Source organism: Chiloscyllium punctatum, chromosome 49, assembly GCF_047496795.1.
Source record: "Chiloscyllium punctatum isolate Juve2018m chromosome 49, sChiPun1.3, whole genome shotgun sequence".
In the NCBI taxonomy this organism is placed as follows: domain Eukaryota; kingdom Metazoa; phylum Chordata; class Chondrichthyes; order Orectolobiformes; family Hemiscylliidae; genus Chiloscyllium; species Chiloscyllium punctatum.
Window position 1 is genome coordinate 22,273,318 of NC_092787.1, and position 18,010 is coordinate 22,291,327.

Genomic DNA, 18,010 nt, shown 5'->3' on the forward strand with positions numbered 1-18,010 from the left:
GGGCAGGCTCTCTCTCCAAGCTTGAGGAATGAATGGAAGAATATTCCAGCACTGCAAAAGCAGCTAACTGCCTTTCAAGGTGATAGAGAAAAAGTGTTCACGACAGAGGGACATGCAAGAAGCTGTCTCAAATGGTTTTACAGTTAAAATATTTAAAATGAATGAGACACAAAGGCGCCATTAAGACAGAGGGATTCCCTTTCACAAGGCAATTTTGGCAGCAACTAAAGCCAATCAAGGCCTCTAAGCCACAGCACAGGCTGCTATGCCTACCACCGTGAGGTTACCACCAGGAAGTTGCACTGTTTCCTAACATCCTTTTGAATCTGAAGTCCAACTAGAAAATTCCAATCAGTCTCCAAGGCCTTAATAGACCTTTAATCTGACGAACCGGACACCCACAATAAGGACAGTTGGTCAGTCCTTCCACATCTCCCATTCCTTCTCTGGGAAAATTGTCCATGGATGAAATGGAGCCAGTGACATGAAATTCTGTGCCCAGTTAATTCCCCACACTTACCTTATACCCACTCGTGCCTAGATTTCAGCTCTATTTCTTCAGGTATAAAGCTAAAGTTCCTGCAGGTTTTCTTAACTGCTCTATTATCTGACTTGCCACCTTTAATTACTTGTGTACAATCATCCACAAGACTGTTCTCACATCCATCCTTTGCTTAAAAGAGCAAAATTTAGCTTTTACAGTTGAACCAGATTGACCCCAGCCAAGGTCCTTCTCTTTAACCATTTTACTTTGATATGCTGATTTGATGTTTGAAGCTGTTTTCTCCAATATAATGTCTTTGTGTATCCAACCTTAAAAGTTAACCATTCTTGTCTGATTGCATCCTAGAACATCAGCATTTACAAATTTTCACCTTAAAATTACCCAATTCAGGTGACACCTTTCAGTATACTGGATTAGTGGTGCTGGAAGAGCACAGCAGTTCAGGCAGCATCCAACGAGCAGCGAAATCAACGTTTCGGGCAAAAGCCCTTCATCAGGAATAAAGGCAGTGAGCCTGAAGCATGGAGAGATAAGCTAGAGGAGGGTGGGGGTGGGGAGAGAGTAGCACAGAGTACAAACCTTGTTTTTACCTTTTTACCTTTCAGTATAGGTCTACCCTAATTCATGGTGCAACATAGCTCCAAAAATGTCAATAAAAGCATATCCAAACTATGCAACAAACTTTCCGATTTCTAAAATGGACATCTTGTACTGTACTGTGCTGCCAATGCATTTTACACACCAAAATAGCATGTGCAAAATCGTGACACTAAATGTACACATATAGGAACAAAGTTTGTTGAACAGTAACTTGATAAAATGGAATGCTATTGAGAAGACATAATCCTTCAAATTTGTAGTTTTCTGATACTAACGGTGAACCATTAGCATCCGTACTTCATTTTATCAGATTCAGGTAGCATTGCATCAACAACTGTATCTGGTAACATACTCACTTATTTGCCAGCAGAACTCAATAACAAGTTCTGTCAACTGCAATGAGCGAGTGCTCATAGATAAATGCTTCAGGTGCTACAAGCCAATGTAGGCAAGCATGTTATATGCCTTCTTGACCACCTTATCCACTTGCGTTGCCATTTTCAGGGAACAGTAGACTTGTATGCCTAGATACTGGATTAGTGGTGCTGGAAGAGCACAGCAGTTCAGGCAGCATCCAACGAGCAGCGAAATCAACGTTTCGGGCAAAAGCCTTTATTCCTGATGAAGGGCTTTTGCCCGAAACGTCGATTTTGCTGCTCGTTGGATGCTGCCTAAACTGCTGTGCTCTTCCAGCACCACTAATCCAGTATTTGGTTTTCAGCATCTGCAGTCATTGTTTTTACCTTGTATGCCTAGATGCCTCTTGTATGTTTATACTAAGGCTTTGTAGTTGCAGGTGGTGTTACACTCATGTAGAAATAAAAAGGCAGCAGATACTTAGGTGCGGTCATTGATTTGGATGATGCTGTCTACGGAGCCTTAGAGGATTTCTGCAGTGCATCTTGTAAATATACACACTGCTGCTACTGAGCAGCACAGGTGGAGAGTGAGGATGTGATACCAATCAAGCGAGCTGCTTTTTTCTGGATGGTATCAAGCTTCAAGTGTTGCTGGAATTGCACTCATTCAAGTAAGTGGAGAATATTCAATCACACACTCCACTTGTGCCTTGTAAATGCGTGACAGGCTTTGGGGATTCAGGGGATAAAATATTTGCTGAAAGATTACTTGCTCTGAAATGTTAACATTTGTTCAGTATTTCCTTAAGAGTTCAAAGAATACTATGGATAATATTTTAAAGCGACTTTGAGGGTGATCAATAGAAAAAAAATCACTTCACGAGATCTCATTCAAATTCCTGAGGAACTCAAATAATAACAGGTGTTACACAGCCTAACAACTCCATGTCTGTAGCACAGAATAAAGTGGTCCTTGTGAGAATGAAATTAATTCCACATACATGGTAAAAAGCTTTTGCTTATAGTGTCTTATAATGGCTCTTGAAAGCATCCCAAAGGACTTTGTATGTATTTACTTCATAAAAGTAATTTCTTACATCAGTTGTCACTCAGGAAAATATGACAACATTTAATATATGATAAAATTCAAAAACAGCAACGTAAAAAGTAACCAACTGATCTATTTTCATTGTTAGTTGGCAAAGGAAGCCGAAAATGTGTTGCTGGAAAAGCGCAGCAAGTCAGACAGCATCCAAGGAACAGGAGAATCGACGTTTCGGGCATAAGCCCTTCTTCAGGAATGAGGAAAGTGTGTCCAGCAGGCTAAGATAAAAGGTAGGGAGGAGGGGCGTTGGAAATGCGATAGGTGGAAGGAGGTCAAGGTGAGGGTGATAGGCTGGAGTGGGGTAGGGGCGGAGAGGTCAGGAAGAAGATTGCAGGTTAGGAAGGCGGTGCGGAGTTCGAGGGATTTGACTGAGACAAGGTGGGGGGAGGGGAAATGAGGAAACTGGAGAAATCTGAGTTCATCCCTTGTGGTTGGAGGGTTCGTAGGCAGAAGATGAGGTGCTCTTCCTCCAACCGTCGTGTTGCTATGGTCTAGCGATGGAGGAGTCCAAGGACCTGCATGTCCTTGGTGGAGTGGGAGGGGGCGTTGAAGTGTTGAGCTACGGGGTGGTTGGTGCAGGTGTCCCAGAGGTGTTGTCTGAAACGTTCCGCAAGTAGGCGGCCTGTCTCCCCTATATAGAGGAGGCCACATCGGGTGCAGCAGATACGCGGATGCAGTAAATGATGTGTGCGGAGGTGCAGGTGAATTTGTGGCGGATATGGAAGTATCCCTTGGGGCCTTGGAGGGAAGTGGGATGGAGGCCGGGGGGGGGGGGGGGGGGAGGAGAAGAGTTTGGGTGCAAGTTTTGCATTTCTTGCAGTTGCAGGGGAAGGTGCCAGGAGTGGAGGTTGGGTTGGTGGGCGGCGTGGACCTGACGAGGGAGTCACGGAGGGAGTGGTCTTTTCGGAACGCTGATAGGGGAGGGGAGGGAAATATATCCCTGGTGGTGGGGTCCGTTTGGAGGTGGCGGAAATGACGGCGGATGATATGCTGTATCTGGAGGTTGGTGGGGTGGTGGGTGAGGACCAGTGGGGTTCTGTCCTGGTGGCGGTTGGAGGGGCGGGGCTCAAGGGCGGAGGAGCGGGAAGTGGAGGAGATGCGGTGGAGGGCATCGTCGATCACGTCTGGAGGGAAATTGAAGTTGGCAAAGGAATCCTGGCTGCAATATCGGAGAACTCAGTGCCCTTTTTCCAAAAAGTGCAACAGGACCTTCAGCACCTACTTAAATCAATGAAGTCAGAGCACTCAGGTGACAAGAAATCAGAAATAATTAACCACCACGTAGAAAAATACTTTCCTGAAAGACAAATGTTATGTTGTGAACAGTGTAAAATTGTTAAAGTTTATTTTAAGTTCAAGTATGACTAACCTTAAAGAAAAAGCCTAATCCAGACTTCTGATCAGATTCACAGATCACATGACTGGTGGAAAGGCCTTGACTTTCAGATGTTTCACCTTCTGCTGGTGCTTTCAGTTCAGAGATATCCACTTCAATGAGGTTTGCCTTGTTTTTGGTTTGTTCCTCAATAGGAATATTCTCCTTTCCTGATCTATCCGAAGAGATAAGTGATGGATATTCAGCTTTTTTGGGGGTGCTAATTACTGCCTCAGTGTTGATTTGTTCATAGAAATAATTATAACTGTCTTTTTGGGTTGTTGAAAGCACCAATGTCCGCTGGTTACCTTCATCACCTTCCTTTAGGCCATCAGCATCCTTTGTCCTTTCAGACGTATGCTCTACAGAAGTTCCTGTGCTAACACTACCATCAACAACATTATCATCAATCTCAGACTTTAATGGTTTACTACCTGGAGACGGTCGTAGATGGGGTAGAGTTTCAACATTGTGTGTGGGTGTGATAATCCGAAAAGAGCCTTGCATTTTAGAATCCCGAGGCACTTTTAAGTCTGTTGGCCTTGCTGAACGAGGACTTTTCAATGGAGCGCTGCGTGGCTGTTTACGTATAGCTTGTGGCAGACTACCCCCTGTGGGTGATAGAGGTTCCACGACCTGTACAGCTTGCCTGAACTTTTGGTCCTGCAGATTGCGATTAACATTTGGTAGGGGTGTGATTGGTGCCTGGTCCTTAAGCTTCATCAAGAGTTCTTGCTGCTGCGAAAGCTTGTGCATCTCGAACTGAAGGTTGCTCAGCGTTTCATTAAGTTTCTCAATAGACCGATTATATTCATTCATATCAACATCTGCTATGCCTTCCTCAAAACCATTAGAATTCACTTTGTTCTTGTCAACATCTTGAGCAGCCTGTGAAGATTCCTTTAACCATCGCTGCCTGACTGCTGCAATGCTTTCTTGGATATCATTTTCTGTGATTTTCTCACGTAAATCTTTCGCCCCTCCTTCTTCCAACTGTTTTAAGTAATCCTCTTTGGCTTCTTTGTTCGCAAGATCTTCATCTGCTCTAGGTGACTGGCATACTAGAGCAACAGTTTCCTCATTACTTGGAAGCTCAGCTTCCTTTGCAAGGTATTCAGGCTTAAGTGGTTGAGGAATCCCTTCATTCTTCCCCTTTTTAACAATATGTAAGAAAGCAGCTTTGCCCAATTTTAGCCGCTGTCTGGCAGAGAGTGCTTCCATTTTCTTTTTCTGAGCTTCAATTGTTCTGCGTTTCTCCTCAAGCTGCATGTGAAGTTGCACAAGTTCGGAAGCCAGCATCTGAGCACTGTCTTTGGTCTGTCTATTGGGACTCTGTTCTCGTTTCTGCCTCCATGTCATCATGGGTAAAGGGCAACATTCTGACCCATCTGGAGTGGTCTTTTGAGAACTACTTGCACTAGATTTTGCCTCAGCACTGTTAAGTCTTTGTAGCTTACGCTCAGCAAAGTTGGTCATTCTAATACTGGTACTGGTCATGGACGTGCTGCTAGCTTGTGAAATTGTACTCAGACAAGGACTGGAACGACCACTGGCACCATCCTTGTCCTCATGTTCCTTCACCTTCATATCATGATGCAATTTTCTAGACTCCTCTTCTCCACTGTACCCACTTCTGACTTGTTGGACCTCCTCATCAGCAACTAGGTCTTGGTCAGCCTCTTCCATATCTAGCACTTCTGAATCAGAATCTTGCATATTCATAATCCATGTTGTGTCATGCGGTTTACTGTTTCCCACAGTGATTTCATTATTTATTGACATACCATCCAACCCTTCTTCAAGATCACCAGTATGAAGGAAGAAGCCCCCAGATTCCCCGTGAGTTGCAGCTTCAACACTACTACTAGCTAAAGGCCTAAAATTACTTAAGGAAACTCCGGATTCTTCAAGATGTCGCCGTGTCTTTTCACTGGCTGAGTCAGACACTACGATAAAGTCAGAGCTGGTTATAGGAGTGAAAGTCCTGCTAATATCTGACTCCATATTGACATTTTCTGCTTTTTTGCGTGTTGAAGGCAACTGTCCATCTGTTATTCTCTTTGCTGAGGAAGGTCTGCATCTACGCTCTCCACATTCTTCATACTTGTTAACAATGAGGAGATTTTCCTTGGCTGGTTTTAAGACTGCAGGCATTAAAGGTTCTAAAAAGAATCCACCAGATTGGTTTGCTACTTCAATGTCATTTTGCAGTCTTTTGGGAGACTTTGATGGCATGGTTTGACTTGTGACTTTTGACGAAACACTTTGTAACTCAAGATCAGAATTGTTAAGCAGCTCTGCATCTGACTTAATTATTGCAATAAGTTCCTCATCATCCTCATCATCCATGTCAACATTCTTTAGCAAGCTATTCCCATTGTTTTCTGCAGGTGGAGACAGTAGCTGAGACTGATGCTTTGGGGTTACATTGACTATATTGGATGCAAGACTGTCTTTGCTAATGGACCTGGCCAGGCTGATGCTATCTCCAGAGCCAGCATCTACATCACTGTCAGTTGCATAATGAAGGGCAAATGGTGTCGGCTGAGACAAGGGTCTGAAAAAAGAATGAACAGCTTTAGCCACAAGACCTGAACAATGTATACATTCATGTATTGTGAAAATGTATCTACTCATCGGACTGTTCGTAAACATATTCTGTAGATTTATTATATTGTGAATTAGAAGAATACATGCTGTGCCAGTTTAAATAAAGAGAGAAAAGTAAAATTAACTATACTGCGACTATAACAGATACCAACGAAATCGGTGAAAGATAATAACTAAAAGACTTTTTCATTTATTTAAAGTTATACTCACTACGGTAATGTATACAATTTCCCAACGTTATATAGGTGGGAAATACTCAAGTTACGAAAAATGAATGACAGTGGTAGTTCTGTTGCAAATAACTGCATCCTAAGAAACATGTTTCATCTTCATTCATTAATAAATAAATACTGAAGGCTGGTTTTGTTTAGAGCATGCTGCAGAGGGAGCCAGTGCACAGCAATAAAAGTCTGTTGCAAAATTGGATTTATAAGTTGCATCATTTGGAAATGTATATCATCATTCTGGAACTGATAATTGACAAATACCAATTGAAATTGAAGATAAATGCATTCCAGGATTTGTTTCAGGCACACTGCCTGCATTACGGAAGCAGTGAAATCTGTCTATAGTAATAATCATCATGTAATAGAGCTGTTGGGAATAATCTTTATTTGTCTTGTTTAACACCTGTGTGCTGGATACATGCAATGTCAGATCTCTCAAAATAAGGATTCTACCAATATACCGTGACTCCAACCCCAAGTGACTAGCTGTAGTTATTCAGAAACATTACTCTATTGACCCTAGCAAATCAACAAATTAATTCAGTATCGAGAAAATTAAATTACATGGGGGGGGGGGGGGGGGGAGCGGGAAGGTGGGGGGAGGGGCAGTTAGCTCAGTTAGTTGGATGGCTGGCTGGCTTGCAATGCAAAGTGATGCCAACAGTGTGGGTTCAATTTTCACAATGGTTGAGGTTACCATGAAGGACTCTCCTTCTCAACCTCTCCCCTCACCCAAGGCATGATAACCCTCAGGTTAAATTCACCACCAGTTGTTTCTCTCTCTCATGAGAGAATGGCCTATGGCTCAATAGGGCAATGGCAACTTCACTTTTACCCCGGTCTGGGCTACTTCATCCATTCAGCAGAGTGATGAAATAGGGGCAACATAGTGGTTAGCACTGCTGCCTCACAGCACCAGGGCCCCAGGTTCGATTCAAACCTTGGGCGACTGTCTGTGTGGAGTTTGCACATTCTCCCAGTGTCTGCATGGGTTTCCTCCGGGTGCTCCGGTTTCCTCCCACAGTCCAAAGATGTGCAGGTCAGGTGAATTGGCTTTGCTAAATTGCCCATAATATTAGGTGCATTAGTCAGAGGGAAATGGGTCTGGGTGGGTTACTCTTCGGAGGGTCTGTGTGGACTGGTTGGGCCAAAGGGCCTGTTTCCACACTGTAGGAAATCTAATCTAATCTAACCTAATGCTAACTCAAGGCTCGAAAGCTAGAACCAGTAATTACCAGATGACAAACTTAAAGAAAACAAGATTCAAACCTTGGTTAACCCACAGCTTTTAACTGCAATTATTTGGCACGTATTCAGTTTATATTCAAAAGACTAATATTAAATCTTAAAAGTACCATTTATGTGTAGCTCAAGACAAGGCAAACATCACTAATAAAGTAAACAAATGAAAATAAAGCCTTCCTCTGTTTACCTTGGCTTCCTTTCTTGCCAGGCCAACACTGCACCTCTTGGCTGCCCATCAACTCGAGTTAGGGAATTTGAACGATGTCTAGGATCTAATCATTTAAAATAAAAGAGAATGCTAAGTGCACATCAAACTCAGTTTGATTTGAAGATATTCAGATTTGGTTCCAAACATTTGCTGTTTATTATATCCACTGAATTTCTTTGACTAATTTAGCTTATACCCAAAATAAAGACCACACATCGAAATATATTAAATATTGCAAAAATATACTCTCACATCATATTGGCAATCTCAAAAATTGGGCAGAGTCAGAAATAGAGCCAAAACACTGCAGAACAGATTCTCTGATCAATGCTTGCTTCAAGCATCAAGCTTCAGAAGGAAGTGACGATGGCTTTAAAAAGGAGAAAAGCAATACTTGAGAAGATGGACACATTTAAAATATCAGTTGTGTATTATTAGCTTGTTAACTGCAGGGGATAGTGGCAGGGACCACCCCAGAAAACACAAAAACGTAGACAGTGCTATGGTAGAAACACCCCCACAACCCGTGACAGATTTCATGATCCATTGGAGTCTGTTTGGGGGGAATCTGGAAGCGATTTTGGGAGTATGCAGTTCCATGGTTAATGAATCTATGTATAACAAGAAGTGAGCATTTTGTGGTCAATACCGTTCATTCTTTTTTCAGACCCTTGTCTCAGCCGACACCATTTGCCCTTCGTCATGCAACTGACAGTGATGTAGATGCTGGCTCTGGAGATAGCATCAGCCTGGCCAGGTCCATTAGCAAAGACAGTCTTGCAACAATAACATGATCACAGACATGTTACAGTGCAGAACAAAACTATTCAGCCCATTGTGCCTGCACTGGCTCTTTAAATGAGCATCACTAACATTAACAACTATTACTAACCTCCTGCTTTATTCCCAAACTTTCTCACATTTTGATCCAAATAATCACCCAGTGCCCTTTTGAATGTCTCAACTGAACCTGCCTCGATTAAATTTCAAGGGAGTGCATTCTATATCCTAACTACTCATAGAGAGAAAAAGCTTACTCTCGCATCACCCTTGCTTCTTTTGCAGATCATTTTAACCCTGTGCCCTTTTGTTTTTAATTTGTTTTATGAATGGGAACAGTTTCACCCTTTCTACTTTACCCAGTTCATTCACAATTTTGAAAACCACTATCAGATCTCTTCCCAGCCACCCTGTCTCCAAGGAGGACAATTTCAAGTTCTTAGAGTGGGAATTCAAATAGAGGGGAGTATAGCTTTAAGGTGAGAGGGGAAAGTTTAAAAGGAGATGTGTGAAGAAAGTTTTTTTTTACACAGAGGATGGTGGTAGTCCCAGATACAATAGCACTGCTCGAACTGGATGTAGTTTTGCTCACTGAGCTGGAAGGTTTGTTTTCAGACATTTCATCACCATAATAGGCAACATCAGTGAGACTCCAGATGAAGCACTAGTGGTATGCCTGCTTTTTATTTATGTGTTTAGGTTTCCTTTAATTGGTGATATTTCCTGTTCTTTTTCTCAGGGGGTGGTAAATGGGATCCAAGTCAATGTGTTTGCTGGTAGAGCTCTGGTTGGAATGCCAAACTTCTAGGAATTCCCTCACGTGTCTCTGTTTGGCTTGTCCTAGGATGGCTGTGTCGTCCTACTCGAAGTAGTGTCCTTCCTCATCTGTATGCAAAGATATTAGTGAGAGTGGGTCATGTCTTTTTGTGACGACTTGATGCTCTCCCCACAGTGCATTCAAATCCTTTCTATATTGTAGCATCCAGCACTGTGCACAATGCACCAGCTGAGGTCCAACAAGTGACTTACACAAGTCCAACATCACCTCCTTACTCTTGTACTCTATGCTCTTATTAATAAAAAGCAGGTTTTAATAATTGCTCTCTCTACCTGTCCTGTCACTTTCAGTGTTCTGTGTACATATACATCCACATTACTTCTGCTCCTGCACCTCCTGGAGAATCACACCCTCAACTTTATATTTCCTTACAATGTCTTTCTGACAAAAATGCATCAACTCACTCTTCCCTGCATTGAAACCCATCTGCCCACTCCACTAACTTGCCTGTACCCTGAGTTTCACATTCCTCCTCACAGTTTATAATTCTTCAAAGTTTTGTGTCATTTGCAAACTTTGAAATGGTCTTCTACACACTAAGACCTAGATCATTGATATATATCAGGAAAAGCAAGGGTCCCATACCAATCCCTGGGGCGCTCCACTACAAACCTTCCTCTAGTCCAAAATATATCCATCGACCATTCCTCTCTGTTTCCAATCACTCAGCCAATTCTGCACCCATGTTGCCAGTGACCTTTTCATTCCATCACCTAGAACTTCCCTCAAGTCTGTTGTGTGGTCTTGTATTGAAATATCAATTCTGAAAGTCCATGTACACCACATCAAGAACATTACCCTCACCAAGTCAGTTACCTCTACAAAAAAAACTCAAGAAAATTAGTTAAACACAATTTCCGCTTTAGAAATCCATGCTAACTCTTCCGAAACAGAAATTAGGATGATCATGGTTCTGGAAGTGCAACCCAGAGTTAATAGGAATGCAAGTGTAGGTATGGTGACAGTGGTGGGCAGGGGGAGGGGGTAAGAGCTCAAGGCAATGTGGGAAATGGGATGTCAACCTACCTCAAAATCAGATTGTCAATAGATTGGAAACAGATTTCCTGCTGGACACATTGGCCCTGATAGAGAATGGACAGGAAATGATAGCTGAGGAAATGTTGACTCCAGTCAAAGCACAGGTAGGATTAGATTATGTAGAGAAATTACTACAGAATCAAAGATCTAATAAATCACATGGGTGCACCCAATTCTGTTGCATATTGCGACAATTAAGGAAGTAACAATGTTTAGGTTTTGGCTAGAGATGATACAAAATAGGTAAACATAGCTACATTATTAGCTAAGAATTTTTGCACAGCACTTTGGATACAAATTATCATCTATATACTCAGACATACACTTTATTGCCAAAAAAGATTTTATTGATGGGTAGGTGGACCAGGCACTCAAGAAGGGGTTTGATTCAGGGTCTGTGTAAGTTTCAGTTGGAACGGGGATAAGGATATTAAAATCAGGATTGATGATTTTGGATTTTGGGGAGGAACAAAGAAACAGATGAGCAAAGGACACTATTCACTGCTTTTATTCAGCAGTGCCATAAGACCACAAACATAGAGGATCATAATTAGGCCATTTTGGCCCATCTGTTCCGGCATTTGATTATGGCTGATATGTTTCTCAACCTTGTTCTACTGCCTTCTCCCTGTAACCCTTGATCACCTTACTAATCAAGAACCAAATCTCTATCTTAAAAACACTAATGACTTGGCCTCCACAGCCTTCTGGGGCAATGAGTTCCACAGATTCACCACCCTCTGGCTGATACAATTCATCCTCATCTCCGTACTAAAGGGTTGTCCCTTCACGGAGGCTGTGCCCTTCGGATATAGTCTCTCCTACTAATTGAAACACTTTTAAAAATTTATTCAGTTTGTGGGATATAGGTGTCACTGGCTGGACCCAGCATTTATTGCCCGTCCCTAGTTGCCCCTTGAGAAGGTGGGGGTGAATTGCCTTCTTGAACTGCTGTAGTCCACCTGTTGTGGGTTGACCCACAAATCTCTTTGGGAGGGAATTCCAAGATTTTGACCCAGTGACACTGAAGGAACGACGATATATTTCCAAGTCAGGATGGAGGGGAACTTGAAGATGATGGCATTGCCATATATCTGCTGCCCTTGTCCTTCTCTATGGATGTGGTTGAGGGTTTAGAAGGTGCTGCCCGAGTATTGTTGGTGAATTTCTACGTGCAGCTTATCGACAGGTCACACTGCTGTTATTGAGGGTTGGCGGTGGAGAGTGTGGATGCTCGTGGATGTAGTTCCAATCAAGCAGGCTGCTTTGTCCTGGATGGTGTCAAGTTTAAGTGCTACTGGGGCTACACTCATCCAAGCAAATGGGGAATATTCCATCACACTCCTGACTTGTGCCTTGTAGACTGTGGTCAGGCTTTGGGGAGTCAGGTGGTAATTTACATGCCGCAGTATTCTTAGGTTCTAATCTGCTCTTGTAGCCACTGCATTTATGCAGTGAGTCCGGTAAGTTTCTAATCAATGATAACACCCCCCCCCCCCCGCCAGGATGTTGATAGTGGGGGATTCAATAATGATAACACCATTGAATGTCAAGGGGCGGTGATTAGATTATCTCTTATTGGTGATTGTCATAGTCTAGTATTTGCGTGGCACCAGTTTACTTGCAATCTGTCAGCCCAAGTGTGGTTATTGCCCAGATCCTGTTGCACTTGAAGGTGAACTGCTTCAGAATCCTAAATGGTGCTGAACATTGGGCAATCATCAGCAAATATCCCCACTTCTGATCTTATGATGGAAGGAAGGTAATTGATGAAGCAGCTGAAAATGACTGGTCCTTGGACACTACCCTGAGGAATTCCTACAGAGATGTCCTGTAGCTGAGATGACTGACATCCAATAAACCACGACCATTTTTCTACGTGCCAGGTATGATTCTAATCACCAGAGTTTACCTCCTGATACCCATCGATTCCAGTTTTACTAGGGCTCCTTAATACCACACTTGGTAGAATACAGCATTGACGTCAAAGGTAGGCACTCTCACCTCCCCTCTGGAATTCAGCTCTTTTGTCCATGTTTGAATCAAAGCTGCAATGAGGTCAGGAGCTGAGTGTGTCTCTAGCGGAACCCAAACTGGGTGTCATTGAGCAAGTTATTGCTGAGCAGGTGCTGCTTGATGGCATTGTGATGACCCCTTCCATCAGATTACTGACGACTGACAGTACATTTGTGGGGCAGTAATTGGCCAGATTGGATTTGTCCTGCTTTTTATGTACAGGGCACAGTTGGGCAATTTTCCACATTGTCGGATAGATGCCAGAGTTGTAACTTGTTATGAATGTGTCGAGGTGTACTGTACCTTTAAGAAATGAAAAGCTAGCAAGGACTGACAAAGCACAGAGTCCTGAACAAGGTAACAATATAACACTTGGTCAAAACAAACAGCAGCAGATGGGTTGCCATGAAGCAAAACAAGTTCAAATTCAGCCAGTTTAAATTTTGTCACAAGATACCAAAATCCAAACAAATTTGAATTTAGTATTTTGAGAATATTAGAACCAATGAAATGATCCAATATTTTGGGGTATAAAACCAGTTTTGAACAGTTAGAGGGAGAACTGCCAAAGACCAACAAATGTAGACTGCTAGCTGAAGAGCTCTCTGAAAGGTACCTGTCTGTGGGGAGTGTGCAGCAGAACATCAAAGCCAACCTGGAGAGAATCTACAGAGGAGAATCAGCAAAACTGACTAGTTTTGAAATGTGATTTTTATTTTGTAAATCTTAATTGGGATTTTTTTTTAAATTGGACTAGTATTGTAGAGTGGGAGGCAAAAGCTAGGGTTAAGAGAAAGGAGTTATAAATAGTTGTCGGTTTTAATTTTCTCTGTTGGACTTAAAGAATAAAGTTGTCAATTTTTACTTTAAGTAGTGACGTCAGGGATAATTGTTTGCCTCTCGAATTTTAACAGATTACAGCACGGGGTAAATCGTTTCTGTGTGGCTGGTTTAAATTAGCAGAGGAGTTTACCCAGTTTTGTAACAAACTGTCCTGGAACTATCTTTTGAAGCTTCTAATTGTACTGTGCTATGAATACAGAGATAGGAAGACTTATTTGATTCAGCTGTCTGTCTCCATGCCATTTCATTAATAATACAATGCAAGTGAATACCCTAGAAGTGAAATTATTCACTTTCACATTGAAAGAAACAGCTTCCACCATATGAAAATAGAATAATGATCAATTTAGATCTTTTTTTTCAAAATTGTGGAAGGCACATTTTTTACTTCCAACTATCTGTACACAATAGGAACAGTAGACAAGTCACAACAGACAATTAAAACAATTATAAAATTACTGGTAGATATTGCATAAATAATTTGCCTGACCTCCATAGTTTCCAATTCAACAATTGGTAAAATCGACTTCTACTCCCCTACCTTTCTCAAACCTCCAAGAAAACTAGCATTTCTAAAATTTGTCTTTTTGTTTTCATTAGTAACATTCTTCAGCTTGAATACAGTGCAAATCATACCTGGGCTGTCTTCACTAGATAGGGGACATTTGTACTGCCTCTGTCTTAAAGGCAATAGCGGATGGGATGGACTGAATGCAGGGCTTCCTTTACTAAAAATACACAAAAAGGAATGGATTTTTTTTAGAACCATTGTATTTTTTCCTTTTCAATACAAACATACATAGACAGGTTTGATCAAAGATGGAAAAAGACAGATCTTTAGTTCTTCAATTCATCTCAAAACTTATTGACATTTTTCATTTAAATGCTACAAATCAAATTTGAAAGCGCAAGTCTAAAGATTATTAGCAGCACAAAAAGGTAGAAAAGACAGAATTACTGACCATATGAATGATAATACATAACACTGAACCCACGGTGGAAACCAAAGCAAACGCAGGACATGCCAGGATGGCAAGGACAGACAGAGACAGACTTACACAAATTCTTCAGGATGCAGGCAATACCTGGTTCCAATTTCTGGGCTACTCTGTGAAACAGACGTTGGCAAATCACCTGGACCATTGGCTGGGCTGACCATAAAGCTCCGCTTTGTTGCATTGGAAATTGGAAGGGGTGGGCGAGAGCTCTTCTGTTGTAGGAGTGTTTTAGCTGAATTGAGGTGGCAGATAGAATGTTAGTATACATAGAAACTTCTTCCCTCTGTATTTAGGCTTCCCTTAGTCTAAAAGTTTGTGATCACTTTGAAAGATTTTTATTATGATATTACAGAAATTGATTAGACATTTAAGTTGAAATAGCTTTACACAATTTCCAGTCGGAACAAGCAGTTAAAAGAAACCTCTAGCTTGGCCAAATACTGGCATCTGAGCTCAAGAAAATGCCAATTTAAACTGCCATACAGAACCACGTCAGGGATAATTTACATTTAAAAAGCAGAAGAGAAACTGGAATGCAGAAGATTCAATCTTTTGAAAAACGTACCATCTTTGATTTCATGAACTTCCCGTGGTTGCACAAAGTCAGGCTTCACAACTTCAAACCACCAGAATAATTCAGCAATGAAAACCATAACGTTAGGCTGGAATAGAAAGAAAGGCATTCTCTATACACATCTGTTTTACCACATTTCATAAGGATGCAACTGAATTAACAGAAAGTGTCACCAATGCCAGAAGAAAAGCCAAGAGGCAGAGTTCTCTGTCACAAACTGATCACTCCTGACCCTCATATGACTGGGAACACAACAGAAGCTGTTGCAAGACTTTCAGGATAGAACAACTTTCTCGATTAGCAACTCCCGTTGGACTCAGTACCCATCTTCACCATCAATGATGAACTGTAACATCAGGATACACTGCAGTAACTCAACTTCTACAGTCCAATCTGAGCACTGCATTTTCTACTACAGAGAATACTCCTGCTTCCAAAATCCCTTTCAAAGCACAAACCTTATTTGAGCATATAATGCTACTTGCCTCCACCCCACTATTTTTTGGACAAAGATCTCATACACTCTTTTAGGACAACGATATCATAAAGACCACAATGGTTCAGACAGAAAATCCATTACAAGCCTCTCAGGGGAGCCAACAATATGCAATAAGAATGTAGATATTCCAGTACCTCCCTCATCCATAGCACACAAAAAAATACACAATTCCTTAGCAAGGGAATACCTGCTGCTAAAAAAAAAGCCACCCTGCATGCAAAGGTACAATTATGCTACTAAAATTAAAAGGGAATTCTTATGTACATCTTACCTTCAGTACTAAAGGACTGTACAACATGTCTTCTAGTGACAGATAGAAACTTTTGTTCAGGTAATGATGCGAAAAATCTATGAGAAGTTGAATATTATACAAGCTGTCTGCAATTGAAGTCACTTCTTTCAAACAAATGTCTGCAAAAAAAAAAGACAGAAACTCATTTAAACCAGTCGAATCAATGCTATAATAGTCATGTATTTAACAGAGAACTTTTAATTCCTTTTAGATTGAGGTGTTGACTATAGTCATCAATATTCTATTAACTTAAAATAGCTGAAGAGTTATTAAAGGATAATAGACTCTGAGAATAGATGAACATCGCTGACTTTCTAAGGCTTTTCTTAAACTAGAAGCACTGCATCCTACATGGCACATGGAATTCTCAGATTCTTGTCTATTTGGGACAGTTTTACATGTTTTTCTTCAATATTTGTTCTTTTACCCAAAAGTTACTTTTGTTGCATACTGACAAAGGTTTTCTGCAGCAACAACACCTTTCTAATTAAAAGCTGAAAAGTGGGGCACATGAAATTTAAGAGAAAGTCAATACTTCTAAAGAATTTTGCACATTGAAAAATTGGGAGCAAAGATGAATGAGATGATTTACTGATGAGAAAGCTTTAGTGAACTGAAACAGTTTTTACCCCACTTTTTTCACTTGCAGTAATTATGGAAAACTGGATCATGATCTTTCAAGTAAAGGGTCTTTATTGCACTTAGGGTTAAGATATTCAGAAGAGCTCTGAATAACATGGCCTGTGAAATGTTTTGGGGACCTTTACTATCTTATTGGTTGGTTTAGTTTTACATTCTTTTTCAAGTCAACATCCAAAACCAAAACTCAACTCCCTTAACTCAAGTTTTCATTGATTTCCATAAATATCTAGTCACTAAACTTTGCTCCATCATGGCACAGATTAAAATTGCTGGGTATAATCTTGTGGATATCAAATAAACAGGGCTACAAGGGAATCAGGGCTGGGAACTAAATATCCAAGCATGCAAGTCCTAAGGAAAGGACAGGCAGATGGGCAGAGGGGGAAGGGTTGCCTTTTTGGTAAGAAGTGAAATTGAGAGTTAGAGTTGAAAGACTTGGAATCTCCGTGGATAGAGTTGAGGAATCACAGTGTAAAAGACCCTGATGGGAGTTACATACAGGCCTCCTAGCAGTAGTCAAGCTGTAGAGAAGAAAATAATAAAAGGAGAGATACAGAAAACCTTGAAGGAAAGTACTATTACAATAATCATGGGATACTTGAATATGCAGATGGATTGGGAAAATCAGACTGGTAGTGGGTCCCAAGAAAAGGAATCTATGGAATGTCTACAAGGTGGCTTTCTGAAGCAGCTTGCAATACAGCCTACTAGGAAACAGGTAATTCTGAATTTGGTGATGTGTAAGGAGGCAAACATGATCAGAGAGCTGAAGATGAAGGAACCCAAGGGGGCAGGGACTCTAATATGACAGAATTCACCCTACAGTTTGAGGGGAGAAAGCTGGAATCAGATGTAGTAGTATTACAATTGAGTAAAGGTAACTACAAAGACACGATTAGGGAGCTGGCCAGAGTTGATTGGAAGGTAGTGGAGTAGCAATAGGCAGGAGCTTCTGCAGGTAGCAGTAATTCATCGCAACATACTAAAAGGAAATGAGGTGACCATGACTGATAAGGGAAGTCAGGGACAGCATAAAAGCAAATAAAAAGCATACAATATGGTGAAGATTAGTGTGAAGCTAGAGGATTGGAAAACCTTTGAAAACCTGCAGATGATAACTATATCAAAGCAGTAAGAGAAGATGAAATATGAGGGTATGCTAGCTGGTAATATCAAACAATAATGCAAGAATTTATTTAGATGTACAGAAAGATAGAATAGGCAAGAATGGACACTGGACTACTGGAAAATGAGGC

The 18,010-nt window shown here is 41.3% G+C and overlaps 1 protein-coding gene across 4 annotated transcripts in view; it reads right to left on the reverse strand.

Annotated features, from left to right (window-relative positions):
* The window catches only part of camsap1b (calmodulin regulated spectrin-associated protein 1b), a 111,246-nt gene that overhangs the window by 17,084 nt on the left and 76,152 nt on the right, over positions 1 to 18,010 (reverse strand). For 2 of the 4 annotated variants that reach the window (XM_072565817.1, XM_072565819.1), the window contains 6 exons: positions 16,092 to 16,231; positions 15,313 to 15,409; positions 14,808 to 14,979; positions 14,386 to 14,477; positions 8,214 to 8,298; positions 3,939 to 6,501 (listed from right to left, as the gene is read on the reverse strand). In XM_072565817.1, coding sequence (XP_072421918.1) covers positions 3,939 to 6,501; positions 8,214 to 8,298; positions 14,386 to 14,477; positions 14,808 to 14,979; positions 15,313 to 15,409; positions 16,092 to 16,231 — 3,149 coding nt within the window. The remainder of the gene's footprint in view (positions 1 to 3,938; positions 6,502 to 8,213; positions 8,299 to 14,385; positions 14,478 to 14,807; positions 14,980 to 15,312; positions 15,410 to 16,091; positions 16,232 to 18,010) is intronic. The other 2 variants (XM_072565820.1, XM_072565818.1) reach the window with 1 other exon arrangement.